The sequence below is a fragment of the Ruditapes philippinarum genome, unplaced genomic scaffold (assembly GCF_026571515.1).
Source record: "Ruditapes philippinarum isolate M1 unplaced genomic scaffold, ASM2657151v2 ctg308_1_1_1_1, whole genome shotgun sequence".
Lineage (NCBI taxonomy): Eukaryota > Metazoa > Mollusca > Bivalvia > Venerida > Veneridae > Ruditapes > Ruditapes philippinarum.
The window spans coordinates 276116-299267 of NW_026855874.1; the positions used below are offsets into that span (position 1 = coordinate 276116).

Here is a 23152-nt window from a genome sequence, read left to right on the forward strand (position 1 = left end):
GGTCAAGGTCACACTTATATTTTGAAGGTTCACTCTATCACAATAAGAGATTATAGGTACACATATTTGTGTCCTGACTATAACTTTGACATGCATCGAAGGATTTTAAAATAACTTGGCACAAATGTCTTTCACATCAAGATGACATGTTCCTACCTCCAAGGTCAAGGTCTCTCTAATAGTTTGATGGTACTTATGCTCATAAGAAGAGTTTGAAGGTACACATTAGTTTCCAATCTGTAACATTGTCATGCATTGAAGGATTTTAAATAACTTTGCATAAATGTCTACCACATCAAGATGTTGTGTCGCATCCAAGACCCTTGTCCAAAGGTTTTAAGTTTGCTATAAATAGCACTTCATTTTACAAAAACAACATAAAGCAATTAGTCACTTTCATTCTCTTCTCTTTAAATAATATCTGCAGGCTTAAGAAACCTTTTTGGGGGCATTTGTCACCTGCGTGACAGCTCTTGTTTATTTCTGAGTATACTTGCCTATTTTTCTATTTTAGTACCATAGCTGATCTATGTAAATAATTAAAATTTTCAGTTTCTGTTTTTGGACCTCAGTGGAATTCCTTTTAGAGGAAATTAAATATAAAATTTGGATACTACCTGAATATTCTGGTGGTACAAGGTGTACTTTCATGTTTAATCCAATACTGGTTTTATCTGTCTCCCCAAAACTCAGAACCGGCATATTATACTGTTCATATAGACGTAAGAAACTCTTGTGCAGATCTTTTAATTTTTCATTGTCTGAAATGTTGGTTTTGAACAAAAAGACTAATGATTACAAATGAAATCTTATGTTGGTAAAATTCTTCAGATTTATAAAAAAAAAATTTCTAAGTCATATGGCAACTTTCTAGATTTTCTAGTGGAGGAAGACCTCAGTTGCTCATCCATGCATTACTTCAGGAAGCAGAAGCCTCCCCACAAAAAAGAACCACCAAAATCTCTGGAAAAATTCGAATCAACAATGTTGATTGATAAGTGGTTTAAAATCAAAGATCATAACCACTTGGCTGTGGATGCCCCACATGATCAAGTTAATAACAAAATAAAACTTTCAATACGCTTAGGTAATGTATTTACTCAGAATGTGATTTGGAATAATAAGATGTAAATATTTATAAATTCCTAAAATTGTTTACAGATTTTTCTTAAAAAAAAAAATATATATATATATATATATATTTTAAAATGTTTACTAATCTGGCAGCATATATCCATAAATATTTACCTTGATTTAATTCTTGAACTTCTATAGAAGGAAACAACATGTATTTAGCAAGAGTGCTGATTTTTGCCAGGGCTGATCCTTTATGTGGTACACTATAGAATACCACACCAATTGTGTTGTCAAACACTTTAGAGAACCTTTTATCCATGCTAGCTATATTTAACATCTCTTTTATTAACAATCCTGAAAAAAATGAAGCATTAATATAACTTTCATGTGAATAATGAAAGTATAATATGCACCTATTTGAAATACAATTTTTTTAATAAATCTTTGGTAAAAAAAAACAGCCTTGATAATGAAAATCTTAGGTAAAAAAAACAGCCTTGATAATGAAAATTTTTCTAACTTCAAAAAGGGCCATAATTCTATCAAAATTCATGTTAGAGTTATGGGCCTTGGATAGAGATCTCCTATTATAATATCAAGTGTATGAAGTTTCAACCAATTCCCTTCAGTAGTTTCTGAGATAAAATTTTGCACACTAAAACTTAACTAAAGTGTGATGCCTCCCCCATGCTGATGCCTGGGTGAGTACATTAAAATTTTACTCTCCATATTCTCCAAATGTTCAAACTGAAAAATGCAAATCAAAATATTAAAATCATCTACAAGGTAAGTGTAGCTGCAAACATACAGAGGTGACATACAAGATTTCCACCAAAATGAAGTCAATTTCAAATCTGGATGAAAATGTAATCTACTCTGTATATTTTTATCTGAATTTTTTCAGGACCTTTTAAAACAACCTTACCACCCATAGAATGCCCCATCCATATCACAGGTCTTTTGCCAACACCAGCTCTCTCTAGCTTTTCTAGAAGTTCCATCCCTCGACCAGATAATGTCCTCCTGAAACAAAAAACATCTTTTATAACAAAAAAATCCCGAAAAGATGGCTTTGTTATTTTTGCCAATGATGAACTTTATGCAAACTATAACAGGAGATCATAAATTAAATGTTTTTGAGAAATAAAAGATACAATTTTAGAGCTTAATGGGTGTTTAACTTAAAACATCCTAATAATTTCATCCCTCATTCTGTATAATGAATATGAAGTTTCGGTGAGTTCATCATCATAAATAAACAAGCTTCTTGCAAAATAAATCATTGAATAAGATACCAACAGCATAGATCTCGGTCATAATGCATGGACAAACAGACTGGCAAAGGTTAACACAGGTAATGATTATATAGGTATGCTGCAAAATTCTGCTTTAATTTATGTGACCTACTTTTCAGCTTCCAGTGGATGTCTGGTATCCCATGTAGTCAATTCTGTTTGATATCCAACATTCAATATTCGAAGGTTATGTACATCTCTAGCTAACCAATCCTGATTTATAGAAGCAAAAATTAAAACTTCAACATTCTTTATATTTGACATCAATTGAACATTATGTTGAAGTATTATTATGAAATCAGCTTTAACTCCAACACATCTTGCATAAGGAAGTGTACTTATATCCATTAAGTATTTATTCATGATTGGAAACTTAAAAAAATCTTATAATTAAATTTGTTTCATACAATGCCAACTATGCAGCTTACACTTATCACACTGAAATCACTTCCTTGTTGTAATAGTAAATATACAAATAATGAATGAAGAGATATAAAGTTTAACTAATTTTCAACCATGACAACTTAATGCAATCTCACTATTATCATACCATATGAATCATTGATTTAATCAGCAAGTATAAAATACTACAAGAAGAGAATTAATAAACTAATAACAAACTAACCTTCGGCCAGAAGAATGTATGATTCTGCCTGACTGAATCTGTAACAACAAAATCTTTCTCGGTAAGTCGACGATCCTCTTGTCTCCATGTTTTAAATGGTCCACCCAACAGACCATGTACAAACACTATATCAACCTTCACCCTATTTTTTCTATCTCTACAATAAAATGAAGACAGTGAATGAGTGTGGGTTCCAGAATCAAGTTACTGAGAGTTGAATAAAATTATATTATGTCAGTCCCCTATAGCAAGTTCAATACATTTTGATAATGAACCTATGTGAATATTATATTCTAATTATCATATAACCAAAACAAAATAAGATTATAGTAAAAAATAAATCTTTCTTTACAGACAACCTTATACTATATCACTAACATTTGCTTAAATAGTTAAACCTGCACACATCCAGATGAACCAAAATGTTTCAGGAAAATCAGCCTTGAGAAAAATGTACCAAGGTTTTTAAGCAAAGTAAAAACATTCACAATTTAAGAAATAATTTACATGTTATATGCAATAAAAGGCTGATTTCCTCAATATTTCTCTGATGTGACTAGAGCAGTTAGGGTAGGGTTATTTTTGCATATTCTGCCATTTTTTTGGGGGGTAATTTTTGCCCTAACCGACCAGTGCAGACCATAATCACCTTGCACAATCATGGTTTGCACTTTTGTTACTCTTCTTCTCTTTTTTTATTGGGATTTACGTCGCACCAACACTGTATAAATCATATGGTGACTTTCCGGCTTTAACTGGTGGAGGAAGACGTAAGGTGACCCTCTGTACATGATTTCAGACCATACTGGCATCTGAGTAGAACCACTGACATTCTGTACACTAGCTGGATAGCTTTCAGTACATTTTTTTTTAAATTTCCCCTAAAATGATGAATGGTTTTGTCAGGATTAAAAGATGGACAAGTCTATTTAAGATATTTAGCTAGGTAAGGGATAATAAATACATACAGTATTTTATGTACAGGGTATGTCAGGTACACACCATCCTCATAGAATGCTTTAATATTTTCCTCTGATTGCCAGTCTCTATCTAGGTTAGCTAGAGCTCGGGCTGTGAGGAAAAATAGAGCTGTATCCGAACTTTCCAACCATCTGTGTAAAACAGCAACCCAGCCTGCAAATAACAATGATTTATACCAGATTATAATTTCCAGGAGCTGTCCATAAAGACAGTGCATTTTATATTGCAATGTACATAATTTTATCAAGGATAAAAACTGAACTGAAATATTCTTTGTCAAAAAAGGGACAGAACTTTCTCAAATGATTCTCCATTTACTTCCCTTTTAAAATTTAAAGTTAAATCCCATTTTGGTAATAATAAACAAGACTTTTATTTTAATTTTGATGTTATTATCTTCAACAGTTCTTGAAAATTAAACCTTTAAATACAAAGCTTAGGTGATTAATAGTAAAGAATGGGCATAACTGCCACAATGAGTTTTGAAATAACTTTATTTCACATTTTGATGGTGAACAACAAAGTATTTCAAGAATGAAGAGAATACCTACGTAGGTTTTTGAGAAATGACCTAGACATAAAATATTTAAAACATTATTGGAAGGGGATAATGGACATGTATTTCAAAATTTAATTAAATATCTTTGATAATTTCTGAAAAATTGACATTAACTAAAAAATCTTAATCAGCACAGAAATTACTTCACTTTTTTTTCAGGGTTACCTATCTTTTTAAATAATTTCTTATGCTAACCTACCTCCTTCTGTTACAGATCTGTGAAGGTTGTCATTCAGAGATATGTTAGCCAGAATCCTAGCTATATATCTCCGTATAGCTACATTCTTATGAAACGTCAAGTAAACTCTCTGTAAAATTTGTAACCCACCAAGTTCTACCAATTTTACACACTGGTTTGGTACCTTTAAAATTGTAAATAACATAAGTCAATAACAAGTACATAGTCAATTACATGTGCAGTCTTATTAAAATTACCTCCTAAATAACACTGGTCAGACATTTGGTTCAAAACATCATCTTCCACAATCTAGTCTGAAAGTAACTTGTCAACATTAAATATCACTGCACTGAAGGGCAACTGATTCAAAATCAACAGTCTTAACTAACAAGAAATGTCGGAGGACAGAAACGCTCGACTATTCGAAAGTTGTCACAAGGGTGTTTCATTGGGAATAATAATGCTTGCCTATATGAATACATAAAATTGTCCGAAAAGGTACAAAGGCTTGTTATTAAGATGTTGTATTGAGTTAATCACTGCTTTATTATTATGAATGCATAAAATTGTTGCAAAAAAGGCACAAACCCTTCAGTAGTTATCGAGATACCAGCTTACAAGCCAAAATTTTACCTAGAATTTCTAAGCCCAAAAAAGGGCATAATAATGCAAAAAAGCAAATCAGAGTTATGGGACTTGTGCCAATCATGTTAAAAATTCAAAGAGAACAAGTGTGTGAAGTTTCAATCCATTCCCTTTCGTAGTTATGGCGATACCAGCTTACATGTAAAAACTTAACCACAGGGACGCTGACAAATGGGTGACTGCATTAGCTCGATTATTCTGGAAATAGTAGGGCTAAAAATTGTGCAAGTGGAGGTCATATGGTGACTTTCAAGCTTTCAGTGCCTTATTTCAGGCAGGAATGAGCACCTGAGTAGAACCAAAAGCATCCTGTAAGCTAGCTAGATGGCTTTATCACATGAAATAGTCCAAAGTCCATGATGGGGTCTAAACCAACTACAGTCAGAGGAGCAAGTGGTTTGAAGTAAATGAACTCAACCACCCGGTTACAAACACCTCTAACATGGACTAATCTTCTGTAAACACGGACTGATCTTCTTCAAGAAAACAACATGCCACTCCCAAAATATCAAATAGTAATTTATTAGGTAATTTTGAGAAGTTTCACATTGAGGCACTAACTATACAAGCATTCAAACTTACAAAATAGTATATGACAAAATACTTACAAAGGTGTGATAGGCCAGAGCTTCCAAACAGTAGGTTTCAAACAGACCATCTGTTTCATCACTGAGAAATTTCACAAATTGTAGTGGTGTCCCACCAAAATTCCACTGTCCAGTCTGCAAACATGTATACATGGTATATATTAGTGTTATTTTGCATATACTTATGAGTCAAGGACAATAACTCTAACAATGCAGGACAGACACTGATGTTAAACCATGAATATGCATGTATTATGAAAATAGGCCGCATCACAGACATTTGTTAATATATAATAAATTCTTTTCATTGTATGTATCATTTACATGGACATAAAATTTCTGTAACTTTATAAATAAATTTTTAGTATAATGTACAAAAACATTTTGTGACTATAGTAAACATAATACTTAAATGGACATGAATATAGGGCTGTCATTGATGGAAAATTTTGTACTGATATATCGGAAAGTGAATATTGAAAATATATAGAATTCAATAGCTTGTACATTTGAATATGTGTAATAAACAGTTATCATGATGTACCCAAACATATTTTATACAACAAGCACAGACTATGAAAAGAAAGTATGTTTACTTGTTATCTCTTACAGACCTTTAAAAATTAAATTAAGTGTTCAAACGAGGCAAGAAAAAGGGAGAAAAGTGACTTTTTTTCCTTAACACAAAGTAGAGTGATATTTTCACAAGACATTAACTGTATTGATATTATAAATTTATGAATTGATATTGTAGCGACTGTTTAACATCGATGATATTTCAATTTCCCGATTTTCAATGACAGCCCTAATTGAATATTCAATATAACTTTTTTATTATGACATATAATAAAAAAAGGTTAAACTAGGTTAACAAAATTTAAGTGAGGCCCTATGGGTAGGTTAACCTTCAGTTAACAAGATATGGTTAAGAATACCTCTACAATATTTTTGGGTTTTCCTTCCAAGAGAATCTTGTCGGTATATTGTTTAATGCCGTTATCAACAACATCCTTCTGAAGAGATGCCAGTAAATTTCTTAATGAACGCTCTACAGTCTCCTGCCACATAAAAACAAAAATCATTCTTCACTATTTATTCTATACCAAAGCATGAGATTTTCTTACATTTTAATGAAATTATAAAGTTAATGAATAAGTTCTAGGAAACACTTTATTGAAAATACATAGCTTCCATAATTGAAATTTTAAGACAAAATCTTGAAAAACTATGCATTTCATTGTTATTTAAAATCTGATCATTTCATAAATGTTTGTACACCTTTTATCTCAAACGGGATAAAAACTACCTTAATAAGATATATAACCATTTTGTATAAAATTGGCAGCCATATTGGACGCCATCTTGGATTCTGAAGTGTTGTGAAGCAAAATTTTGTAAGATTCAGATTTTTGTTAAGAAGAGAATATATTCTTGCTCTGGTGTAAGTTTTAGATTTTGACAAAAAATTTGATTTGATGGCCTTCAGCTCATAGGCTAAATCCAAAATATCTATAAAGTTAACAAAAATGGACATATGATTATGTACTAAAATTTTACCTATGAAAAAAAATTTGGAAACATGTACTATACGCTTAAATATATTCACTTATACATGAACTACCTTTGGTGGAGGAAGCCATGGCATTGGTCTAAACAATCTGTAGTCAGATTTAGGTATTCTTGCTAAACTAACCATTGTTTGGTTAGAACATGCCTGTTGTACCATCCTGTATTGATAATCTGAAACATTTAATTACCATGTTATACATATAATTATATAAATATATATTAATATATAAATATTATTATATAATAAGAAACATTTTTGCAATTATAGAAATTAATAACACCAACATACTTAGATGAACTTACCTCAGTATTGAAATATCTATAAAAAAAGCTGTCAGAAGGACAGCATGCTTGACTTTAATAGTAAAACAAGAGCCTGGATAATGCTGAATTTCAATGAAAGTTCATAAAGGGCTATAATTCTGTCAAAATTCATATTAGAGTTATGGGTCTTGGACAGTGATCATCTATTGCGCTCACAAATAAGTGTGTGAAGTATCACCTACTCCCTTCATTAGTCCTGGAGATACCATCTTGCACACAAAAACTTAACCAATGTATGATGCTGACACCTGGGAGAGTACAATAGCTCTCCCTATTCTTCAAATAGTCAAGCTAAAAACTGTTTTTTAATTTCAATATTGGAATTTAACATAATTATAATAAAAGTATTTCCCATCCTGTTCAAAATTTCAAATTGGGAAATTTTCAGTCACAAAATTAGGTTTATCAGGATAGTATCATTTTGGGAAAAATACGAGTTTCTAGAAATATGAAACAAATCTTTATACAGAACATGTATAATGAAAGCCAAACAATGCTATAAAAGAATAAAAATTTAGTTCTTATAATCACAAACTGCTAAATCCAAGGTAAGTCATATAATCGAAAGTAAAGGAACCGAATCCATGTTTAAATTTCTATCTATCCAAACATTTCTACAACCCTACCTTCCCAGTCATTATCGGATGTTAAGGCGAGAAGACCTCTACGACGTATCGAAGGATCCCTGGACTCGGCTAGCTTTAATAGTATTGCTGGATCTCTCGTCTTCGACTGAGCTAATGGTATGACCAAACCTGCAAACAGTTATTTGATTACAAAAATATTTCATATGCATAATCATAAATAGTAAGCATGACAGCACATAACAATACAATTTCAAACAAAACCTTTTACACAAGGTAACAAATATGCTTAAATGTATGCATAATGCTTACACTTAAAAATACTGAAATAATGAATGTATATCATCAAATAGCAAAAATAAAGTATTTTTAATGCAATTTTTTAACAAATTCAATTTCTGGTCATGTCAGCATAAATCCACCCAAATGACTTTCAAGAAAAATTTTCCGGTAATTACCACTTTTTTCGCAAGTGACCAACAGCTAATCCAACATGATTTCTGAATCTGGGATGAGAAACAAAAGACCATTAGACTCAATGTCTGAAATCCATTGTAACAGAGAAATTTTGCCTCATAGCGACAACTGATATCCAACATTTACTCACCTTTGAATTTTTCAAATTTATAATTTATCCTGGACTTGATATCTTTTGTAACTGAAAGAGATAAGAATCTTTGTTACACTATTGTATGTTTTATAGTGCTATTTCTCTTAAAACAAACAGAAAGTACAAAAAATAGAGTAAAAAAATGAGTATGCAAAGATTCCAACCCTAACCACAAACTCTAACATCAACATTAGTGACTTTGACCTCAGTTTATACCAAAAGATATACAGTAGACTCTCGTTATCTCGAAGTCTTCGGGACCGTCAAAAAAATATCGAGATAACGAAATGTCGAGATAAACGTATGAGGGTTTGAACATGTCAAAAACTAATTTTTACAGAAGACATGCGCATACCTTATAAGTCAAATTAATACGATGTTTCATAATCTTGTGTCAATCCTTATAATAAAAAATAACAATTTGTTACATAATTTAACGGATGTTTACCAGCGAAATACAGCATTTAGGTGCTATGTGATAAACACATAGTGAGGTTTACTCAGTTATACACCACTAAAACAGAAACGTTGTTTTCTAACCTAATTTATTTATTTATTTAGTACTTTAACATTGCATAATAACACATATTACATATAACATATTTCATAGCAATCATTTTGTGAGAGTAATAGCACATTTATAAAAGCACACAATTTATGAATAGTTAGCACGTTTATTTAATTTACCGATTATTCGATAACAAGTTTACAAACTGATATCACTTGCAGTAAAGTTTATTCGAATGAAAGCACACAGTATTAAACACATTATTAATAACTTTTCTTAAAGAATGATGTAATGTCCGTTTGTTTTCCGCATCTGACTGCTAGGTGTTTCCTTGAAATGTATACACAACGGAAAATTCACTCATTTTCGACATAAGTCAATCAACACGCTAATTAGATCAACAATTATTTCAAAACACCTTGACTTGTTACAAACATATCATCATCAATTATTATGACACGCGCTTTGAGCGATAACCGTCCGCTTTGTGTTTTTCACACCTCTGCGGGAGGGCGCAGACGAACAATTAATTGTTGAGATAAACAAAGGATTATAGTGTGAAAATAACTATTGGGACTGAAATATCACATCGAGATACTGAAAAAATCGAAATAAAAATATCGAGATAAAGAAATATATTCAATATAGATAAAGAAGGGGAAAAAACGGGACTTTCAGAATTTGATCGAAATAACGAAATATCGAGAAAAGCGATGTCGAGATAACGATAGTTGACTGTAGCTCTATAGATGGAAGTTAAATATGTATAGGAAAGTAGTCAACAAATAAATGCTTTACGACAAACAGAAGAAAAATCTGCTTTGCTTTTTATTTTTAGTCTGCTAATTGCATCAGCTTCTATCCATGCAACCAGAACAGACCATGATCAAGTGGCACATCTCTGCAGTTTGACCTTGGTCTGCACTGTGTTGAAATTTAAAATGAAATCCAAGCTACTTTTATACCAATTATATTGATAACATAATCAGCTTATCATTGACACTTATAATGTTTAGAAGCTTAACATTAAAAGAATTTTTTAGTGGACTAAATAAAAGCAATTTCAAGAAGACAAATAAAGTTTAGGTTTGAATCTCCAACACAAGAATTTGAGGGTTTACCGCAAAACTGTTGTTAGTCATTCTTTACTTCATATAAGTTACTACAGTTTTGCAGTCAATTCTCCAGATGTAAATATAAAAGTAGAGAGTATAAATAAACTTACAAACATCATCATAGGTGAGTTTCAGCGGCTCTTTAAAATACAATGGCCCCCTGTCTCTATCTATATCATGTGTATTGCCAACTATTTTCAACCTATCACCTAATGTCCACACTTGATATGTCACAAAACAGGAACTAAAATTTGCAACAACACAAACACATGAATATGAGTCAACCCTCACACAGGGTTTTCATTTTTATCTGAGGCAACAGATGTGCCAGAGAAAACTACAGATTTGATCAAGATACAAGGTGAATATTCTAATCTACAGGCTGAATATACAACTGATTTGAACAGCATTTTAACTGATGATATGGATTGCCAATCTGCTAATAATGAAAACCCTGCTTACATGAAATGTATGTACTCAAATTAAATGATATCACAATTTCTGGAAAGTGGCTACAGCCATGTCTATGCGACTGTTAATGTCAATTGATCCATATAAATTTGAAAAACTAAAAACACATAAAAAAAAACACACTAAAATTTCATAATTGCTAATCCACATACTTTAAAAAAAAACAAGAAGCGCCGCAATGCGATGAAAACCAGGTTTTCAACAACCAAGTTTTGATGTGACAGCAATCAATAGGTCAAAAAGCACTGAAGTTATTGAGTAGAAGCTGAAAATTCTATTGTAAGCAAATGACCTTGAACTTGCTCCCAGATATCTTAGTGGCAATCCAAAGCTGCCACTCAGCAAGTTTGGTGTCAAAAGGTCAAAGCAAACTCAAGTTATAACATGAAAACTAAATACATGTACATTAACCTTGATCACAGACACCTGGGTAGCAATCCCAAGCTGCCTCTTGATATAAGCTACCAATTCATCAAGTTTGGTGTCATTAGGCCAAAGCAAACTCAAGTTATTGAGCAGAAGCTGATTATCTATTTTTAGTAACAGTGACCTTGACCTTGATCTCAGACACCTGGATAGCAATCCCAAGCTGCATCTTGATATAACCTATCCATTCACCAAGTTTGGTGTCAATAGGCCAAAGCAAACTCAAGTTACTGAGCAGAAACAGTGACCTTGATCTTGATAACAGACACCTTGGTAACAATCCCAAGCTGCCTCTTGATATAAGCTATCCATACACCAAGTTAGGTGTCAATAGGCCAAAGCAAACTCAAGTTATTGAGCAGAAACTGAATTTCTATTTTTAGTAACCGTCACCTTGACCTTGATCACAGACACCTGGATAGCAATCCCAAGCTGCCTCTTGATATAACCTATCCATTCACCAAGTTTGGTGTCAATAGGCCAAAGCAAACTCAAGTTACTGAGCAGAAACAGTGAACTTGACCTTGATAACAGACACCTTGGTAACAATCCCAAGCTGCCTCTTCATATAAGCTATCCATACACCAAGTTAGGTGTCAATAGGCCAAAGCAAACTCAAGTTATTGAGCGGAAACTGAATTTCTATTTTTAGTAACAGTGACCTTGACCTTGATCACAGACACCTTGGTAGCATTCCCAAGCTGCATATTGATATAACCTATCCATACACTAAGTTTGGTGTCAATAAGCCAAAGCAAATTCAAGTTATAGAGCAGCAACTGAATTTCTATTTTTAGTAACAGTGACCTTGACCTTGATCACAGACACCTTGGTAGCATTCCCAAGCTTCCTCTTGATATAAGCTATCCATACACTAAGTTTGGTGTCAATAGGCCAAAGCAAACTCAAGTTACTGAGCAGAAACAGTGACCTTGACCTTGATAACAGACACCTTGGTAACAATCCCAAGCTGCCTCTTGATATAAGCTATCCATACACCAAGTTAGGTGTCAATAGGCCAAAGCAAATTCAAGTTATAGAGCAGCAACTGAATTTCTATTTTTAGTAACAGTGACCTTGACCTTAATCACAGACACCTTGGTAGCATTCCCAAGCTTCCTCTTGATATAAGCTATCCATACACTAAGTTTGGTGTCAATAGGCCAAAGCAAACTTAAGTTATTGAGCAGTAACTGAATTTCTATTTTTAGTAACAGTGACCTTGACCTTGATCACAGACACCTTGGTAGCATTCCAGTGCTGCCTCTTGATATAAGCTATCCACACACCAAGTTTGGTGTCAATAGGTCAAAGCAAACTCAAGTTATTGAGCAGAAACTGAATTTCTATTTTTAGTAACAGTGACCTTGACTTTAATCACAGACACCTAGGTAGCAATCCCAAGCTGCCTCTTGATATAAGCTACCTACACACCAAGTTTGGTGTCAATAGGCCAAAGCAAACTAAAGTTATTGAGTGAAAACAAAAGTTGACGCCCGCCCGCCGACTTCGGCATTACAATAACCTGGTTTTCGTTGAAAACCAGGTTAACAAAAGCAACAGAAAACACAACAACAAATATTTTTGATTATGTAAAACCTTAAATTAAAAATTTATATCTGTGCAGAATAAATTGGATAACAGTAATATACACATTTTATCAAAACAGTTATGACAAAAGTCTGCATAATTCTGGGAAATTCGCAATTACTTTCAGTAATATTTCAAGGAAGTTACACAGTCACCCCTTACTATATAGCCCAAACCAAATGTTGCAGAGCATTCAATTTCAATACAGGCTTTCTGCTATTGCTTTAGCACAATCTCTTCAATACATTCATTAAAGTGAACATCTATGATGACATAATTGTGTATACAGCATACTGTATAGAAAGTAAATAAATTTTGTTTACATACTTGTACTTTTGTATGAATACTATGATTAAGTCCATTTGTATAAAACTTTCTAAAAATATAGCACACAATTACTTATGTAAGGATGTGCATTTTGTAAAGTAAGTAAATATAAGCTCAATAATTATAAGATAAAAACAAATTAATATGACAGAAAGACTTAATTCTCTCACAATTTCTTTTTGTTTGATTTTCAATATTGATTTTAAACTGATAATTACTGTTCTGTTTTTAGCAATGATTATGTCTACTACTCTACAAACAGAAACAATTTATTCAACTAAAACAGTAGCTGCTGTCATAAAAAAAAATATTATGCAATCATACATACCTTCCAACAAGACTTCCAAGGAAAATTCCTGATCATAAGAAATAATATAATAATAATTATATAATAATAAAATATTAAAATATATAATACATGTAAAAATCTTTAAATAAAAAAACAACAAAAAACAACAACAAAAAAAAAAAAAAAAAATGATTATCTGAAATATTTTACTTGTTTTGTATAATGAGCATACATGTACAATCTAATGTTTTAATTATTTCTATTATGTAATTCTTAACTGCGTAAGTATATTTCTGACGAATGCCTTTGTAAAATGAACACCAGTAAACTGTAAGAAATTGCCAGAGACATATTGTTTGTAATCAAATTGTTCACTTCTTTGCTTTCTTAAGAGAATAAAATTTAAATACCTATTTTTTGTCTCCTGGAAAATTTCAAGTATGCTTTAAATGTATCAGCTGTCTTTTTTGATCTCAAGTTCACCTTCTGCCAAATTGTTCTGTGATTGAAGAAGTTTGGTCCAATATACAAGATCTTTCCTCTTGAAACTCTGATACCGGTAACAGCTGATTTATGTCCCTTGCTCAAAAGATCGGTCATTCCAGTTGGTTTGAAAGTTTCATTTAAGGAGCTGACTCATCTGACTGAAAATACATAGTAAATATGTATAATGATAACCCTTATTAAGCAGGGATTTTTTTCACTATATAACCCCTTAAAGTTATGAGGGCATATTTTTCACTACAGGTATATAACAGGAGCCTTATAAAAGCCCCTTCACAATTTCAAGAAGAATCCTTCACAATTACAAATGCCAGCTTCACAACTGACATACCACTGTTCACAATCAACAGATTCTTTTGACTGCAAAATTACAACATTTCAAAATATTAATTTAAATTAATTAATTCGACAAGTCGACATGTCCAAAATAAATGACAGTCGGCGTCACGTTTTTAACACCTCGTGATCATGACAAAGGTAATTAATTATAATGTTAATTGATACAAAATAAGAGGTGCTGTAACTGATTTGTTTCCTTTTACAAGGAACTGATAAACTTCACTACATGCCAGTGCTGAGGTACAATGAGACTGACCAATGGAAGACTTTTATGATCAATCAAAATGAATTTATTAAAGTGATAAGCACTGTCAAGGATAGTCCTATAACATAAAACGTTTCCGTTAGTATTACGTACACTACTGGTCGGGACCATGAACCGGACACTTTTTGAACATTTTTCCGTACAGATTTCATAAATTTTAACCTAGAGACCAACAAATTTGACACAATTCAGCTAGGTTCTTCTCCTAACTTTTATGATGTGCCTTTTTTCTTATATAAAATTATGCAATACATCATAATTAATAATCATATAAATAGGTAAAATGTTTTAAAAATACATTTTGTTAAATTTTAACTTAAATAGTTAAAATTAATATCAAAATTTTTGTCTTTAAACATAGATTTCAAATATTTAAGTTTTATTTTTCTATTTTGAACTTTGTTCCAAAAATTGTTATTTGGTGGTATTTAATTATAAATTTTCTTAAATAAGATTTGGAATTCTAAACAGTTGCAATTGTTATTTTTGGCAAATGGCTTCCATTAGCACCTTTTGTTCTGTAAAGGATGTTTGTCATTGTGTTAACTTGTTGGCTTTTAAAGCTGCATGCCTCCAGATGAGCCGAAATATTTCAAGAAAATTAAATTTTAGAAAAATGTGCTAAAATTTTAAGAAAAGTAAAATGTTTAAAGATTCAAGTAATAATTTACATGTTATATGCGATTAAGGGCTGATTTTGCGGTATTTATCACCATATTTCTACTGCGTTACTAACGCAGTAAGGGCTAATTTTGCTTATTTTGACCTCTTTTTGGTAATTTATGTGGATTGCAAGAGCTGTTTGCAATGTGTAAATTATTTTCTTTGTTCACTTCACAATATTTTACATTTAAATACATTTTTTAAATTTTCCTTGAAAATTAGCGTGAATCTGGAGGCATGCTGCTTTAATAAGCTGATAGGTTATCACCTTGTTTAGCATTAACATTAATTACTACAAAAACACAAAAGCTGAGAGATTTCTCAGTCCAAATGGCACCTCCCACTCTTCAACTTTGTGACAGTCTTGATTTCTGGACCAATCATCACAAACCAGGTTCAGGAAGAACCAATTGTATGTTGTACCAGAAACGAAGACAAGTTTTAAAATAAGGAAATTTTGGAGCCAAAGTATCATTCTTATGCGACACTTTGGACGTAATAAATTTGTTGTTAATTAAAATTCTGTCTTCGTCATTTCCAGGTGTGTACAACATAATATATTTTTTTTATTGTTATAATGTAATTTTCTCAGTACATGTTAAAACTATTTGAAGCAATAATGAAACTTTATTTTTGATAAATTAAGTAAGGACATTTTTATGTAGGAACAAGATATGTTTGTAAAACATGTATGCCCCCTATCAGCAGCCAATTATTCATGTGATAAGGTAACTATGCATGACTTCTGACCCAGTGATCAAACAATTAATATGGGTTATCAAGTATCTACTGGTCATGACCTTGACCTTTGACCCCTTGACCCAAAACTCAATAGGGGTCATCTGCTGGTCAAGACCAATCATCATACAAAGTTTGAAGTTCCTAGGCCTAAGCGTTTTTAGTTAATTGATCAGAAACCGTTTTTACTTACAAGGTCAATGTGACCTTGACCTTTGACCCCTTGACCCCAAAATCAATAGGGGTCATTTGCTGGTCATGACTAATCACCATGCCAAGTCTGAAGTTCCTAGGCCTAAGGGTTCTTTTATTATTGATCCGAAACCGTTTTAACATACAAGGTCACTGTGACCTTGACCTTTGACCCCAAAATCAATAGGGGTCCTCTGCTGATCATGACCAATCACTATGCCATGTTTGAAGTTCCTAGGCCAAAGCGTTCTTTAGTTATTGATCAGAAACCGTTTTTACTTACAAGGTCAATGTGACCTTGACCTTTGACCCCTTGATCCCAAAATCAAAAGGGGTAATCTGCTGGTCATGAAAAATCACCATACCAAGTTTGAAGTTCCTAGGCCTAAGCGTTCTTAAGTTATTGATCAGAAACCGTTTTTACTTACAAGATCGATGTGACCTTGACCTTTGACCCCTTGACCCAAAACTCAATAGGGGTCATCTGCTGGTCACCACCAATCATCATACAAAGTTTGAAGTTCCTAGGCCTAAGCGTTTTTAGTTAATTGATCGGAAACCGTTTTTACCTAGAAGGTCAATGTTACATGACCTTTGACACCTTGACCCTAAAAACAATAGGTCATCTGCTGGTCATGACCAATCACCATACCAAGTTTGAAGTTCCTAAGCCTAAGGGTTCTTAAGTTATTGATCGGAAAGCATTTTTACCTACAAGGTCAATGTGACCTTGCCCTTTGACCCCTTAACCCCAAAATCAGTAGGGGTCATCTGCTGGTCATGACCAATCACCATACCAAGTTTGAAGTTCCTAGGCCTAAGGGTTCTTTAGTTATTGATCGGAAACTGCTTTACCTAAGAGGTCAATGTGACCTTGACCTTTGACCCATTGACCCCAAAATCAATAGGGGTCATCTACTGATCATGACCAATCACCATACCAAGTTTGAAGTTCCTAGGCCTAAGGGTTCTTTCGTTATTGATCGGAAACTGTTTTTACCCAAGAGGTCAATGTGACCTTGACCTTTGACCCCTTGACCCCAAAATCAATAGGGGTCATCTACTGATCATGACCAATCACCATATCAAGTTTGAAGTCCCTAGGCCTAAGGGTTCTTTCGTTATTGATCGGAAACCGTTTTTACCTACAAGGTCAATGTGACCTTGACCTTTGACCCCTTAACCCCAAAATCAATAGGGGTCATCTACTGATCATGACCAATCATCATATCAAGTTTGAAGTCCTAAGGCCTAAGGGTTCTTTCGTTATTGATCGGAAACCGTTTTTACCTACAAGGTCAATGTGACCTTGACCTTTGACCACTTAACCCCAAAATCAATAGGGGTCATCTGCTGGTCATAACCAATCACCATACCAAGTTTGAAGTTCCAAGGCCTAAGGGTTCTTTTGTTATTGATCGGAAACCGTTTTTACCCAAGAGGTCAATGTGACCTTGACCTTTGACCCCTTGACCCCAAAATCAATAGGGGTCATCTACTGATCATGACCAATCACCATACTAAGTTTGAAGTTCCTAGGCCTTAAGGTTCTTTACTTATTGATCGGAAACCGTTTTTGCTTACAAGGTCAATGTGACCTTGACCTTTGACCCCTTGACCCCAAAATCAATAGGGGTCATCTACTGATCATGACAAATCACCATACCAAGTTTGAAGTTTCTAGGCCTTAAGGTTCTTTAGTTATTGATCGGAAACCGTTTTTGCTTACAAGGTCAATGTGACCTTGACCTTTGACCCCTTGACCCCAAAATCAATAGGGGTCATCTACTTGTCATGACCAATCACCATACCAAGTTTGAAGTTCCTAGGCCTAAGGGTTCTTTAGTTATCACTCGGAAACCATTTGGTCTACGGACCGACGGACCGACGGACCGACAGACCGACGGACCGACGGACCGACAAGTGCAAAGCAATATACCCCCTTTTCTTCGAAATGGGGGCATAAATATATCTTATCCTTACTTTTTTGTGAAATTGTACTCTATTTTGATTTTTGTAAAATTGTATATAACAGAAATGTTATAAGTAATTTTATTTCATAAAATATTTACTTGTTTTAAAAGTAATAATGTGAGTTTCTTTATAAATAATAAAATAGGAAAGCTAAGGGCTAAGCTATTTAGTATTAAAAACAAAGAATCACTTTGTTAAATTGTTCAAGTAAATATTAAAAGAAATGTTTCAATCAATTTTTAAGTAACTATAGAAATCTATTTTTGTGATAATCTAAAGTACTTTTCATATAAATGGTACCTCTCATATGCAAAGCTTAATTTCCCATTTTGCCTTGTATTATTTTAAATAAGTACCAATCTGTGTTAACATGATATAAGATACATGTAACTTGACATTATCATTATGTATTAATTGATATGCATAATAAACTTTGTGTTAAAATTATTATATGTTTACAACATTTGTTATAATGCATGTATCATTCTTATGCGATACTTTGGACATAATAAATTTGTTGTTAATTAAAATACTGTCTTCGTCATTTCCAGGCAAAAACGACTCCGACCTATATAGGTACCGCCCCAGGCTCATCGTCGGCCCAGTTGTTTGCGTGTGTAAAGAAACGCCTCATAATTTTGTTTATTTCTGATTGTATAGTGTATATCTGTGGCTCGACAAGGAGGGTATCAAAATAACCTTAGTTGTCTACACTACAGTACCATGTGTCCGGACAGATATGTACATGAAATGATTTAATTCAGATAAAAGCTTGGGTGTTTTGATTTTTGATTTTTAACATGATATACAATATTTCAGCAACAAATGCTGAAGTTTTGGATATTCTATTGTTTAGCCTGCAAATGATTATAGCTGGTATATGAGGTCAGGCATTGCTTTCTTGACACCCAAATCTCAACGTTAACATTCTTGAAATAGACATTAAAATATTACCATTTACGGAGGTTGCAATAAATTTATTTACTTAATTTTAGAAGAAACATGCATTTATTGTTGATAAAAAAGTGACTGACAACCGCTGAACAAAGAAATTAGTAAATTAAGCATTTTCGCGGCCGTCCGGGTTTGGTGGTTGTCCAGTTTGTGTGGTCCCCAACCAGTAACAGAAACGTCTGATGTCAAGGAATCAAATCATGGTCATCCAATTCACAGATAAATACCATTCCAAATAAGCAAACCGGACAGTGCTTGTAAATATGATTATATTTCTTTCCTTATTTACTACATCAAACTTAAGATAATTGTATTTTTTAAACGCTATCATAGGTTTTATTTATTGGGTCGAATCGTTTCGGGGACGAAATGTATTTTGGGTCAAAACGTAGAGCAATTTTGTTGTAGAAAAGTTTATTTTGAACATTAGATAATATACATAGCCCTAGATACCAACCTTATATGACGTTCGTATAAATTAACATATAATCTATCACAAAAACATGACAGAAAAATATTACACAAAGTGAAAGTAAACAAATGTTTTTTTCTTCCTAGACGCTTGACACCTAAGGGAGGTAACATATTTGCAAACTCCAAATTAATTAGTTATCTCCCTTTGTAAAGTGCGTGGTCCGAAATGTCCTTAATTCCGACGCTTCTCCTAATAATGGCGCGAAATATTTAAAAAAAACTCCTGCTATAACATTGCAAAATTCATTTTTAATCATTAACTAGAATAATTTATTATCAATGCATGTCTAAAATATTATATGGCTGCTTTAAATTTCATTAATATAAAACTATCTAAAATAGTCAGATCCCCTTTCAAAATTCCATTTTATTTAGTTCCGCCCATTGTTTTCTCGTTTAAAGGACAAAAGCATTATTTTACTAGGGGACCATACGCCGCTTTTCATGGCACTACAGAACTGTGTCACATTGAAGGTTCCATGATAACCGCCGCGGATGTTTCTAAATTCAAAATTTCACCATTTTCGTGTTAAATGTTGAATTCTGCTTAAGCCGGTGCTAGGGGCGTGGACGGTAACTTGTACTTTCCAGTACCGTCCATGAACAGGCTCAATCAAACCGAGCCTGCAACATTTTCAATTTTGTTGTGTTGGACAGAGACATAGATATCTATGTCTCTGTGTTGGACTTTCTTTAGGGTTTCTGTTCTTCTCTATTTTATTTATAGTCTTATATCAATGAAATTTATAAGTACTTTTTTTTGTTTTACTAAAATATCGATGTTTTAAAAACATTTTGAAAAAATAAATATTTAATTCATCAAAAAAGGGAGTGGTCATGTAGCGGTTACGCTACGGACAGTAACTAAGATCACTGCGTGGGAGATTGGTCCTGATTTGCCGTATGCATTTTTAGTATGCAAGCCACGCACCGATTGCCTGTGGTCAGGGTCTTTCGAATTTGAAAGACCCTGCTGTGGTTTACCACTGGCACCACTTATCTATCAACATACCATTCAGTACAGCCATATTTAGCAATGAGCATGTATCGCCGTGTTTTACAGACCCCTGATTTAAACATTTTTATTTCTTCTTTTTTAAACAACTATTTTAATATTCCTGCAAATATGTCAACGTCCCCGCGAGGGGTTCGACATTATTGGAAGATACATGCAGATAGCCATACCAGTGCGGGCCAATTGGTCCAGTGATTACACTATCTGGCTATCGAATTCGATAAAACTTGATAAAATGTAATTATTGCACCATGTGACCTCCCAAAATATCATCTTCTCATCCGAGTCTGTTTTAAATTTGCCAAGTCACAAATAAATAGATAAATAAATAAATAAATAAATAAATAAATAAATAAATAGATAAATAAATAAATAAATAAATAAATAAATAAATAAATAAAGTAAGTAAAGTAAGGTGAGGTGAGGTGAGGTGAGGTGAGGTGAGGTGAGGTTAGGTAAGGTAAGGTAAGGTAAAGTAAAGGACAGGACAGGACAGGACAGGACAGGACAGTAAATATAAAGTAAAGTAAGTTAAAATAAAGTAAAAGTAAAGTAAAAAAAGTAAAGTAAAGTAAAAGTAAGTAAGTAAGCAAGCAAGTAAGTAAGTAAGTAAGTAAGTAAGCTGGGACATAAGATATGCTTATCGTATGTCCCAGAAGTAAGTAAGTAAGTAAGTAAGTAAGTAAGTAAGTAAGTAAGTAAGTAAGTAAGTAAGTAAGTAAGTAAGTAAGTAAGTAAGTAAGTAAGTAAGTAAGTAAGTAAGTAAGTAAGTAAGTAGTAAGTAAGTAAGTAAGTAAGTAAGTAAGTAAGTAAGTAAGTAAGTAAGTAAGTAAGTAAGTAAGTAAGTAAGTAAGTAAGTAAGTAAGTAAGTAAGTAAGTAAGTAAGTAAGTAAGTAAGTAAGTAAGTAAGTAAGTAAGTAAGTAAGTAAGTAAGTAAGTAAGTAAGTAAGTAAGTAAGTAAGTAAGTAAGTAAGTAAGTAAGTAAGTAAGTAAGTAAGTAAGTAAGTAAGTAAGTAAGTAAGTAAGTAAGTAAGTAAGTAAGTAAGTAAGTAAGTAAGTAAGTAAGTAAGTAAGTAAGTAAGTAAGTAAGTAAGTAAGTAAGTAAGTAAGTAAGTAAGTAAGTAAGTAAGTAAGTAAGTAAGTAAGTAAGTAAGTAAGTAAGTAAGTAAGTAAGTAAGTAAGTAAGTAAGTAAGTAAGTAAGTAAGTAAGTAAGTAAGTAAGTAAGTAAGTAAGTAAGTAAGTAAGTAAGTAAGTAAGTAAGTAAGTAAGTAAGTAAGTAAGTAAGTAAGTAAGTAAGTAAGTAAGTAAGTAAGTAAGTAAGTAAGTAAGTAAGTAAGTAAGTAAGTAAGTAAGTAAGTAAGTAAGTAAGTAAGTAAGTAAGTAAGTAAGTAAGTAAGTAAGTAAGTAAGTAAGTAAGTAAGTAAGTAAGTAAGTAAGTAAGTAAGTAAGTAAGTAAGTAAGTAAGTAAGTAAGTAAGTAAGTAAAGTAAGTAAAGTAAGTAAGTAAGTAAGTAAGTAAGTAAGTAAGTAAGTAAGTAAGTAAGTAAGTAAGTAAGTAAGTAAGTAAGTAAGTAAGTAAGTAAGTAAGTAAGTAATTAGTAAGTTAGTTAGTAAGTTAGTAAGTTAGTAAGTAAGTAAGTAAGTAAGTATCAAATTCACTCATTGCACTCCATCCAGTTTGTGTCCAAACACTGATATCATTCCCTTATAGAGTCCAAAAAGTCAATATCAGATACATATTGTACTGAAAATAACTGTGTAGTGTTAGTATCATACAAACAATATACATGTAAAGCTGATTTTTGGTTTGTTTTATTTGATTGTTGTTTGGGTTTTTTTTCGCCCAAAATGATACAATATTATACCCAGTGTCAATAATGTATAATAAATGTAAATCATACTTCAGTGTAGAATCAGGAAAAATACCCACCCAAGCCGAAGGACATGACCCCTTCACAGATACGTTTCATTCAATACTCAGAATAAAACGTTAATGTAATATATATAGAACCATGCGCAGTCTAATTTTCGTCCTTTAATTTAAATCGGCTTTTAGTGGATTAAATATTTAATTACCTGGTTTCAAGTAACTGGACAGATATCATGTACACCGTAAATCTAGTGCTATTTTTATGAATAATCCAGAAAATTATCAACAGTTTTTGATAAAACGCGATTTAATTGAAAAGGAATATAATTATATAATTATATTATTAGAACTATGTATAATTCACCAAAAGTGCTTGTATATTGTTGTTTAGGGAATCAAATAAT

General features: G+C 32.6%; 1 protein-coding gene across 1 annotated transcript; it reads right to left on the bottom strand.

Annotated features, from left to right (window-relative positions):
- Positions 1 to 495: 495 nt before the first annotated feature.
- Positions 496 to 19975, bottom strand: LOC132744696 (protein SERAC1-like). The gene is made up of 16 exons (XM_060733468.1): positions 19847 to 19975; positions 14171 to 14404; positions 13800 to 13827; positions 10768 to 10901; positions 9032 to 9082; positions 8467 to 8595; positions 7569 to 7687; positions 6883 to 7005; positions 5969 to 6082; positions 4737 to 4899; positions 3966 to 4131; positions 2998 to 3154; positions 2485 to 2585; positions 2003 to 2100; positions 1249 to 1431; positions 496 to 761 (listed from the first exon to the last, which is right to left on the bottom strand). Exons 2-16 carry the CDS (start codon positions 14358 to 14360, stop codon positions 511 to 513), a joined length of 2007 nt encoding a protein of 668 aa, XP_060589451.1. The 5' UTR covers positions 14361 to 14404; positions 19847 to 19975; the 3' UTR covers positions 496 to 510.
- Between the last annotated feature and the right edge of the window lie 3177 nt (positions 19976 to 23152).

Bases quoted from the DNA above. Each gene is read 5' to 3' on its own strand.
- LOC132744696 (XM_060733468.1), bottom strand. From the start codon at position 14,360: ATGACCGATCTTTTGAGCAAGGGACATAAATCAGCTGTTACCGGTATC. The intron at 2,586-2,997 runs GTTAGTTTGTTA...TCTATAAATCAG, and splicing joins ATACATTCTTCTGGCCGAAG to GATTGGTTAGCTAGAGATGT. The intron at 762-1,248 runs GTAAATATTTAT...CCAACATTTCAG, and splicing joins AGTTCAAGAATTAAATCAAG to ACAATGAAAAATTAAAAGAT.